At 35.8% G+C, this 12324-nt stretch overlaps 1 protein-coding gene across 1 annotated transcript in view; it reads right to left on the reverse strand.

Annotated features, from left to right (window-relative positions):
* LRRIQ3 (leucine rich repeats and IQ motif containing 3) overlaps positions 1-12324 on the reverse strand; it is a 187855-nt gene that overhangs the window by 52696 nt on the left and 122835 nt on the right. Inside the window, exon 5 of the mRNA XM_032653134.1 lies at positions 11705-11813. Within this exon, the coding sequence (XP_032509025.1) occupies positions 11705-11813 (109 nt within the window). The remainder of the gene's footprint in view (positions 1-11704; positions 11814-12324) is intronic.

Below are 12324 nucleotides of genomic sequence, written 5' to 3' on the forward strand. Positions count from 1 at the left end.
TAGAAAAATATATATATTATACACCAAGAACAAGTGGGATTTATTCCTGGAATGAAAAAATGGCACAATATATGAAAATCAATGTAATATACATTAACAGAATGAAGGGAAAAAATCACACAATTATCTTAATCAATTCAGGAAAAAAACTGACAAAATTCAACACCCTTTGATGATAAAAACACCCGACAGGGAATAGGAGGAAACTACCTCAACATAATAATGGTATATAAGAAAAAAGCACAGCTAACATCATATTCAATGTAAAACACTGTAAATTTTTCCTCTGAGATCAGAAATAAGAAAAGGATGCCCACTTTTATCATTGTATTTAATATAGTACTTCAAGTCCTATCCAGAGCATTTAGGCAAGGAAATGAATTAAAACACATGCAAATCAGAAAGGAAGAAATAAAATTTTCTCTCTTCATAGAGTGCATATCCTATATGCAGAAAACCCTAAGGATTTTACTCACACACACACCCCATACTCACAAAATTCTGTCAGAATTAATAGACAAATTTAGCAAAATTACAGCATACAAAGCTAACATGCAAATATCATTTGTGTTTCTACACATTAACAATGAGGAATACCAAAAGGAAATAAAGAAAACAATTCCATTTATCATAGTATCAAGAAGACTAAAATATATAGAACAAACGTAACCAAGGAGGTGAACAGCCTGTACACTGAAACCTTAACGTGTTGCTGAAAGTAATTATATATGACACAAATAAATGGAAAGACATCCTGTGTTTATGAACTTGAAGACTTAATATTATTAAGCTTCTATTCAAAGTAATCTATGAATTCAATGCAATCCCTATCAAAATCCAATTGTTCTCACACATACACCCCCATTTTAAAACTTACTACAAAGCTTTGGTAATCAAAACAGTGTGGCCCTGATATAAAGACACACATACAGATCAATGTAAACAGAATAAGAGCCCAGATGTAAACTGCACACAGGGTCAAATATCTTTCAACATGGGTATCAGAACTATTCAATGGGGTAAGGACAATCTTTTCACCTCCATTCCATATGCAAAAAAGTGGGTTCCTTACTTAACACCATATACAAAAATTAACCCCAAATGGATCAACAGTCTAAATATAAGAACTAAAACTATAAAACTCTTAGAGGGAAACACAGGGCAAAACGCTTCATGACATTGGATTGTGCAATGACTTCTTGGTTATAACACCAAAAGCACATACGACACACAAAAAACAAATAGCCTGTACTTCATCAAAATTTAAAACTTGGGCATCAAAAGTAAAAAGGCAAACAACAGCATGGGAGAAAATATTTGTAAGTCATATATCCGATAGAGGATTGATATCCAGAATACATAAAAAATCATACAACTCAGCAACAAATATCAAACAATCCAATTAGGAAATGAGCAAAGAATATGAATAGACATTTTTCCAAAGAAGATATACATACAGTAGATAAGCACAATAAAAGATACCCAGGGAGAGACCTTCAAGATGGTGGAGGAGTAAGACGTGGAGATCACCTCCCTACCCACAAATACATCAGAAATACATCTACATGTGGAAAAATGCCTACACAACACCTACTGAACACAGGCAGAAGACTTCAGACCTCCCCAAAGGCAAGAAACTCCCCATGTACCTGGGTAGGGCAAAAGAAAAAAGAAAAATCAGACACAGAATAGGGATGGTATCTGCACCTCTGGGAGGGAGCTGTGAAGGAGGAAAAGTTTCCACACACTAGGAAGCCCCTCCACTGTTAGAGACGGGGGGTTGTGGGGGAAGCTTCAGAGCCACGGAGGAGAGCACAGCAACAGGGGCTCAGAGGGCAAAGCAGAGAGATCCCCACAAAGAGGATCAGGACTGACCATCACTCACCAGCCTGAGAGGCTTGTCTGCTCACCCACTGGGGTGGGTGGGGCTGAGAGCTGAAGCTCAGGCTTCAGAGGTCAGATCCCAGGGAGAGGACTGGGGTTGGCTGTGTGAGCACAGCCTGAAGGGGGCTAGTGCACCACAGCTAGCCGGGAGGGAGTCCAAGAAAATACCTGGAACTGACTAAGGCAAGAGACCATTGTTTCGGGGTGCGCGAGGAGAGGGGATTCAGACCACAACCTAAACAAGCTCCAGAGACAGCCGCAAGCCACAGTTATCAGTGTGGACACCAGAGACAGGGGCATGAAATGCTAAGGCTGCTTTTGCAGCCACCAAGGAGCCTGTGTGCAACCACAAGTCACTAACCACACCTCCCCTCCAAGGAGCCTGTGCAGCCAGCCACTGACAGGGTCCTGTGATCCAGGGACAGCCTCCCCAGGAGAATACACAGCATGCCTCAGGCTGTTGCAATGTCAAGCTGGCCTCTACAGCCACAGGCTCGCCCTGCATTCTGTACCCCTCCCTCCCCCTGGTCTGAGTGAGCCAGAGCCACCTAATCAGCTGCTACTTTAACCCTGTTCTGTCTGGGTGGGGAACACATGCCCTCAGGCAACCTACATGAAGAGGCAGCACCAAATTCAAAGCTGAACCAAAGGAGCTGTGCGAATAAAGAAGAGAAAGGGAAATCTCTCCTAGCAGCCTCAGGAGCATCGGACTGAATCTCCACAATAAACTTGATGTACCCTGCATCTGTGGAATACCTGACTAGACAACAAATCATCGCAAAATTGAGGTGGCAGATTTTGGGAGCAACTGTAGACTTCAGGTTTGCTTTCTGCATATAATTTGTTTCTGGTTTTATGTTTATCTTAGTTTAGTATTTAGAGTTTATTATCACTGGTAGATTTGTTTACTGATTTGGTTGCTCTTTTCCTTTTTTTAAAAAAATATATATTTTTTTCCTTTTTCTCTTTTTTTGAGTGTGCATACGTATACTTCTTTGTGAGATTTTTGTCTGTATAGCTTTGCTTTTACTATTTGTCTTACAGTTCTGTCTGTCCTTTTTAGTTCTTTTTTTTTTTTTACTACAGTTTTTAGCACTTGTTAACTATTAGTGGATTTGTTTTCTGGTTTTGTTGCTCTCTTTTTTCTTTCTTTCTTATTATGTTTTTACTTTTAATAATATTTTTCTTATTTTAATAACTTTATTTTATTTCTTTCTTTCATTCTTTCTTTTTTTTCTCCCTTTTCTTCTGAGCCTTGCAGCTGACAGGGTCTTGGTGCTCTGGCCAGGTGTCAGGTGTGAGCCTCTGAGGTGGGAGAGCCGAGTTCAGGACATTGGTCTGCCAGAGACCTCATGGCTCCACGTAATAACAAATGGCAAATGCTCTCCCAGAGATCTCCATCTCAACACTAGACCCAGCTCCACTCAAAGACCAGGAAGCTACAGTGCTGGACAGCCCATGCCAAACAACTAGCAAGACAGGAACACAACTCCACCCATTAGCAGAGAGGATGCCTAAAATCAAAATAAGGTCACAGACACCCCAAAACATACCACCAGACATGGTCCTGCCCACCAGAAAGACAAGATCCAGCCTCATCCACCAAAACACAGACACCAGTTCCTTCCACCAGGAAGCCTACACAACCCACTGAACCAACCTTAGTGACTGGGGGCAGACACCAAAAACAACGGGAATTATGAACCTGCATCCTGCAAAAAGGAGACCCCAAACACAGTAAATTAAGGAAAATGAGAAGACAGAGAAATACATAGCAGAGGAAGGAGCAAAGTAAAAACCCACCAGACCAAACAAATGAAGCAGAAATAGGCAGTCTACCTGAAAAAGAATTCAGAGTAATGATACTAAACATGATCCAAAATGTTGGAAATAGGATGGAGAAAATATAAGAAACATTTAACATGGACCTAGAAGAACTAAAGAGCAAACAAACAAGGATGAACAACAAAATAAATGAAATTAAAAATTCTCTAGAAGGAATCAGTAGCAGAATAAGTGAGGCAGAAGAACGGATAAGTGACCTGGACCATAAAATAGTGGAAATAACTGCCGCAGAGCAGAATAAAGAGAAAAGAATGAGAAGAATTGAGGACAGTCTCAGAGACCTCAGGGACAACATTAAACACACCAACATTCAAATTATAGGAGTTCCAGAAGAAGAAGAGAAAAAGAAAGGGACTAAGAAACTATCTGAAGAGATTATAGTTGAAAACTTCCTGAATATGGGAAAGGAAATAGTTAATCAAGTCCAGGAAGTGCAGAGAGTACCATAGAGGACAAATCCAAGGAGAAACATGCCAACACACATATTAATCAAACTATCAAAAATCAAATACAAAGAAAAAATATTAAAAGCAGAAAGGGAAAAGCAACAAATAACTTACAAGGGAATCCGCATAAGGTTAACTGCTGATCTTTCAGCAGAAACTCTGCAGTCCAGAAGGGAGTGGCAGGACATATTTAAAGTGATGAAGGAAAAACCTACAACCAAGATTACTCTACCCAGCAAGAATCTCATTCAGATTCGATGGAGAAATTAAAATCTTTACAGACAAGAAGAGCTAAGAGAATTCAGTACCACCAAACCAGCTTTACAGCAAATGCTAAAGGAACTTCTCAAGACAGGAAACACAAGAGAAGGAAAAGGCCTACAATAACAAACCCAAAACAATTAAGAAAATGGTAATAGGAACATACATATTGATAATTACCTTAAATGAAAATGGATTAAATACCCCAACCAAAAGACACAGACTGGCTGAATGGATACAAAAACAAGACCCATATATATGCTATCTACAAGAGACCCACTTCAGACCCAGGGACACATACAGACTGAAAGTGAGGGGATGGAAAAAGACATTCCATGCAAATGGAAATCAAAAGAAAGCTGGAGTAGCAATTCTCATATCAGACAAAATAGACTGTAAAATAAAGACTATTTATTACAAGAGACAAAGAAGGACACTACAGAATGATCAAGGGATCAATCCAAGAAGATGTAATAATTGTAAATATTTATGCACCCAACATAGGAGCACCTCAATACATAAGGCAAATGCTAACAGCCATAAAAGGGGAAATCGAAAGTAACACAATCATAGTAGGGGCCTTTAACGCCCCACTTTCACCAATGGACAGATCATCCAAAATGAAAATAAATAAGGAAACACAAGCTTTAAATGATACATTAAACAAGATGGACTTAATTGACATTTATATATATATAATTGACATTTATATATTTGCATTCCATCCAAAACCAACAGAATACACTCTCCTCTCAAGTGCTCATGGAACATACTCCAGGATAGATCATATCTTGGGTCACAAATGAAGCCTTGGTAAATTTAAGAAAATTTAAAACGTATCAAGTATCTATTCCAACCACAATGCTATGAGACTAGATATCAATTTCAGGAAAAAATCTGTAAAAAATACAAACACATGGAGGCTAAACAATACCCTATTAAATAACCAAGAGATCACTGAAGAAAACAAACAGGAAATCAAAAAATACCTAGAAACAAATGACAATGAAAACACGACAAACCAAAACCTATGGGAAGCATCAAAAGCAGTTCTAACAGGGATGTTTATAGCAATACAATCCTACCTCAAGAAACACCTCAAATAAACAAACTCACCTTACACCTAAAGCAATTAGAGAAAGAACAAAAAAAAAATCCAATGTTAGCAGAAGGAAAGAAATCATAAAGATCAGATCAGAAATAAATGAAAAAGAAATGAAGGAAAAAATAGCAAATATCAAAAAAACTAAAAGCTGGTACTTTGAGAAGATAAACAAAAATTGATAACCATTAGCCAGACTCATCAAGAAAAAAAGGGAGAAGACTCAAATAAATAGAATTAGAAATGAAAAAGGAGAAATAACAACTGACTGCAAAAATACAAAGGATCATGAGAGATTATTATAAGCAACTATATGCCAATAAAATGGATAACCTGGAAGAAACAGACAAACTCTTAGAAAAGCACAACCTTCCGAGACTGAACCAGGAAGAAATAGAAAATATAAACAGACCAATCACAAGCACTGAAATTGAGACTGATTAAAAATCTTCCAACAAACAAAAGCCCAGGACTCGATGGCTTCACATGCAAATTCTATCAAATATTTAGAGAAGAGCTAACACCTATCCTTCTCAAACTCTTCCAAAATATAGCAGAAGGAGAAACACTCCCAAATTCATTCTACGAGCCCACCATCACCCTGTACCAAAACCATAAAACGATGTCACAAAAAAAGAAAACTACAGGCCAATATCACATAGATGCAAAAATCCTCAACAAAATACTAGGAGACAGAATCCAATAGCATATTAAAAGGATCGTATACCATGATCAAGTGGGATTTATCCCAGGAATGGAAAGATTCTTCAATATACACAAACAATCAATGTGATAAACCGTACTAACAAGTTGAAGGAGAAAAACCATATGATCATCTCAATAGATGCAGTAAAAGCTTTTGACAAAATTCTACACCCATTTATGAAAAATACCATCCAGAAAGTAGCCATAGAGGGAACTTACCTTAACATAATAAAGGCCATATATGACAAACACACAGACAACATCATTCTCAATGGTTAAAAATTGAAACTATTTCCACTACAATCAGGAACAATACAAGATTGTCCACTCCACCACTATTATTCAATGTAGTTTTGGAAGTTTTAGCCACAGCAATCAGAGAAGAAAAAGAAGTAAAAGGAACCCATATCGAAAAAGAAGAAATAAAACTGTCACTGTTTCCAGATGACATGATACTATACATACAGAATCCTAAAGATGCCACCAGAAAACTACTAGAGCTAATCAGTGAATTTGGTAAAGTAGCAGGATACAAAATTTATGCACAGAAGTCTTGCATTTCTATACAAGAATGATGAAAAATCTGAAAGAGAAATTAAGGAAACACTCCCATTTACCATTGCAACAAAAAGAATAAAATCCCTAGGAATAAACCTACCTAAGGAGACATAAGACCTGTATGCAGAAAACTATGACACTGTGGAAGAAAAAATAAAGCTGATACAAACAGATGGAGAGACATACCATGTTCTTGGATTGGAAGAATCAACATTGTGAAAATGATGGCACTACCCAAGCAATCTACAGACTCAATGCAATCACTATCAAACTACCAATGGCATTTTTTACAGAACTAGAACAAAAAATTTCACAATTTATATGGAAACACAAAAGACCCAGAATAGCCAAAGCAATCTTGAGAGAGAAAAACAGTGATGGAGGAATCAGGCTCCCAGACTTCAGACTACACTACAAAGCTACAGTAATCAAGACAGTATGGTACTGGCACAAAAACAGAAATATAGATCAATGGAACAGGATAGAAAGCTGATAGATAAACCCAAGCACACATGGGCACTTTATATTTGATAAAGAGGCAAGAATATACAATGGAGAAAAGACAGCCTCTTCAATTAGTTGTGCTGGGAAAACTGGACAGTTGCATGTAAAAGAATGCAATTAGAACATTCTCTAACACCATACACAAAAATAAACTAAAATGGATTAAAGACCTAAATATATGGCCAGACAGTATAAGACTCTTAGAGGAAACATAGGCAGAACACTCTATGACATAAATCACAGCAAGGTCCTGTTTGACCCACCTCCTAGAGAAAGGGAAGTAAAAAACAAAAATGAACAAATGGGACCTAGTGAAACTTAAAAGCTTTTGCACAGCAAAGGAAACCATAAGCAAGACGAAAAGACAACCCTCAGAATGTGAGAAAATGTTTGCAAACGAAGCAACTGACAAGGTTTTTTCTCCAAAATATACAAGCAGCTCATGCAGGTGAATATCAAAAAAAACAAACAACCCAATTCAAAAATGGGCAGAAGACCTAAAGAGACATTCTGTAAAGAAAATATACCAATTGCCAACAAACACATGAAAGGATGCTCAACATCACTAATCATTAGAGAAATGCAAATCAAAACTATAATGAGGTATCACCTCACACCAGTCAGAATGTCCATCATCAAAAAATCCACAAATGATAAATGCTGGAGAGGGTGTGGAAAAAAGGGAACCCTTTTGCACTGTTGGTGGGAATGTAAATTGATACAGCCATTATGGAGAACAGTATCGAGCTTCCTTAGAAAACTAAAAATATAACTACCATATGACCCAGTAATCCCACTAGTGGGCATATACCCTGAGAAAACCATAATTCAAAGAGAGTCATGTACCACAATGTTCACTGCAGCTCTATTTACAATAGCCAGGACATGGAAGCAACCTAAGTATCCATCGACAGATGAATGGATAAAGATGTGGCACATATATACAATGGAATATTACTCAGCCATAAAAAGAAACGAAATTGAGTTATTTGTAGTGAGGTGGATGGACCTAGATTCTGTCATACAGAGTGAAGTAAGTCAGAAAGAGAAAAACAAATACCGTATGCTAACACATATATATGGAATCTAAAAAAAAAAAAAAAAATTGGTCTTGAAGAACCTAAGGGCAAGACGGGAATAAAGATGCAGACCTACTAGAGAATGGACTTGAGGACATGGGGAGGGGGAAGGGTAAGATGGGACAAAGTGAGAGAGTGGCATGGACATATATACACTACCAAATGTAAAATAGATAGCTAGTAGGAAGCAGCCACATAGCACAGGGAGATCAGCTCAGTGCTTTGTGTCCCCCTAGAGGGGTGGGATAGGGAGGGTGAGACGGAGATGCAAGAGGGGGGAGATATGGGGATATATGTATATGTATAGCTGATTCACTTTGTTATAAAGCAGAAACTAACACACCATTGTAAAACAATTATACTGTATTAAAGATGTTAAAAAAAGAAAAAAAGATGCTCAACATCACTAATGATTATGGAAAGGCAACTCAAAACCACCATGAAATATGACCTCACAGCCACTAGGATGGCTACCACTACTACAACAATAATAACAACAACAACAGCACAAAATAACCAGTGTTGGTCAGTTTGTGGCGAAATTCGAATTCTTGTGCACTATTACTGAGAATGTAGAATGTTATAGCCACTGTGGAAAGAAGTATGGTAGTTCCTCAAAAAAGTAAAATAAAATTATCATATGATCCAGAAGTTCCACCTCTGGGTATACACACAAAATAACTGAAAGCAGGGTCTCAAAGAGATATCTGTACACCCATGTCATAGCAGCATTATTCACAATAGCTGAAATGTAGAAGCAACCCAAGGGTCAATTGACAAATGAATGGATAAAAATGTGGTACTTATAATGGAATATTATTCAACCTTAAAAAGAAAAAAATTCTTAGATGTTACAACATGGATGAACTTTACGACCTTATGCTAACTAAAATAATCCAGGCACAAAAGGACAAATACTGTATAATTCTGCTTTTATGAGATACCCATAGTAATCATACCCATAGGAATTCTAGAAACAGAAAGTAGAATGGTGATTTCCAAGAGCTGGGAGGAGGGGAGAATTGGGAGTCAATGTTTAATGGGTATAGTGTTTCAGTTGAAGCATATGAAAAGGTTCTGCAAAAGGATGGTCATGATGGTTACACAAGAACATAAATATGCTTAATGTACAGTTAAGATGGTTAAAATGGTATGTTCTGTGTTATATATATTTACCATCAAAATAATACAAGAGAAACATACATAAACGAGGGATATAAAATTTCAGATTAAAAAGTCACAGTAAATTGAATTGAAAGAAAATCTACACAAGCAAACAAAAAAATATCTGAGCCAAATCACTGTGAAATTGAAGAACACCTAGTACAAAGATAAAATGCTGAAAGTTTCTAGTCAGAAGAGATAAACAATGAACAGAAGTTCACACACATCAGACTGAGAACTGAATGGCAATGGACTTCTCAAAGGAAACACTGGAAGCTAGAAGACAATAAAACAATTCTGAGAAAATTCTGAAGGTTCTACACAGTTAAATCATCAATTAAACATAAATGTAGCATAAAGACATGTTTAGATTTTCAAGGTTTTAAAAAATTTACCTCCTATATATAATTTCTCAGTAAACTAATAGAAGAAAGCACTGCATTAACTTAAGAAAATAAACCAAGAAAGAACAAGATATAGAATCCTGGAAACAGGAGTCACAACACAGCATAGAAATAAATGAATTCTCGGGATCACAATTGAAGTGATGTACCAAGATGACAGCTGTTAAGAACAAGTTTAGAAAGCAAGCAGTCCTGATCAGCAAATTAAGGGCTCAAGCAGAAGTATCTTGAAAATAGATATATGTGGGTGTGCTTGGTGATAAGTGGAGGTTTGACTCTTATGAGGTTTCCAAACAAGTTTTAAAAAAATAGTATAAGAAAGAAAACATAGCCTAATATATTGTGTGATTCAGCTGTGAGTAGTATTTACATAGCCATAATAATAAAAATAGTAAAAATTAATTAACCCCCAAATAGTGATAATATAATTCTATTGGGAGAAAAGAGGAGGGGACATGTTAAGAGTGTGTATTAGGGAGGATTTATAAGATAATTAAACCTCTATCTTTCACAGTAGAAATTGTATATAATATCTAAAATTGAAAAAGAAATTTTAGCAGAATAAGCATATTACTTGGAAATATAAAAGTAAATAACAGAAGAGTCATTAATAATTATTAAATGATTATTGTCTTGGGGTAGCAAGAAGAGTGAGTGGGGAGGTATGGAGCATGGGACTATTATTTTTCCTTCATTTCATTTTGGTTTATAAACCTAGGAGTTCAATAACTGGATTAAAATAAAATTACCTTTAAATAAAAGATGCAGAGCTTTAGGAAGTATATAAAGTACATGAACCTCATAACGAAGTGAGGAAATAACAAAGCCTGACAAATGAGGATCTGGTAGAGTTCGACCAGTTCACATACACAGAAGAAAAAAAAATCAATAAGGATAAAGACACTACCATGAATTTTTAAAAAGGAAAAAAAATCAAATATTTCAGAATTAAAAGGATGGAGGGAGGGGAAAATGGAAAATTGCTGTTTAAAGATTATAAAATTCCAGTTTTACAAGATGGAAAAGTCCTAGAGATCTGCTGTACAACACTGTGCTTATAGCTAACAATACTGTATTGTGCACTTAAAAGTCTGTTAAGAGCGTAGGCCTCATACTAAGTGTTCTTATCAAAATAATGTTTAAAAGGTTTAAGAGAAACCTTGAGAAAAGTTTTAAGACCTTCAAATTATTTTACAAAACTGTTTTTATGATTCTTCTGTGAAAGAAAGAGGTAAAGAAAATGTCATCTGATCATAACACATTTTAACAGAAGAAATTCTGCAAAAACAAAATAAAAACAGGTACACATATGATGACCAAAATTTTATTAACAATAAAATGTATTTTTGTGTACAAAAAATAATTATCTTCAAAGCCTGAAGGACATTTAATATAATTTTAACTGAAATAATTTATATTAATTAATCTGATACTTGACAGATTTCCTGAAGGAGGTAACATCCTGGCACAGCCATATGGTAACAAAACTATCAATTCAATATGGTTCTTGCTAATACTTATTTCTCCTAATTCCCAACTTCTACTCAAAATCAGGTCCTTCATATCCATGAAACAACTTTCTGCATATATATATTTATAAACTATTGAAAGAGATATGAATATTTTATCTAGAAGTCTCAAAATGTATTTCATATTTATAGTTCAAAATTAACATGCCCAACATCTAACAAATTTAATTACTCTTCATCAAAATATGTTCATTAAATATAATTTTTAATTCATATAACTAACCTTTTTGAATGAGATGTCTTGGTTTTCCTGTTTTTAATTCATATAAAATAGAAGAAACATGTTTTCTCTGTTCACTAGAAAATTTTAAATCAACAGGAGAATGTATATTCTGTGGAAACAAAATAAAAACAATGACAACAATAATAATATCTCATATATGTTTCAGAGTTCTCAAAGAACCCTCACATGTATTATAACATATTATCATAATTGACTTTTATTTAAAAAACAGCAGCAAAAACCTGTGAGGTAGGCAGAGTTAAGAAAAGATGAAAAGAGTTCCATTATATATGATTCTGATAAATTATCTTTCTATTAAGAGTTAATGATATACTTTGGACAATATTCTAAGGGAAATTGAGGGGAAGGGGGACCTGTCAGGAGGGTGCCATGACAAAAGGAATCAGAGGGGAGGAGAAATAAGGAATAAACAAAGAGAAGCAAGATACTGTTGCCCAGGAAGGCTGATGGAAGATTCAGAGTAAGAAAGGAGGGACACAATTATTTTACAGAATACTAAAGGATAGTAAAATAGGTAGAAATAAATAGGGCCAGAATTATCACAGGCCTTAAAAGTACAAATGGATCAGATATGTGTGGAAGGGATAATAAGTAGAATA

The sequence above is a fragment of the Phocoena sinus genome, chromosome 1 (genome assembly GCF_008692025.1).
Source record: "Phocoena sinus isolate mPhoSin1 chromosome 1, mPhoSin1.pri, whole genome shotgun sequence".
NCBI classification, from domain to species: domain Eukaryota; kingdom Metazoa; phylum Chordata; class Mammalia; order Artiodactyla; family Phocoenidae; genus Phocoena; species Phocoena sinus.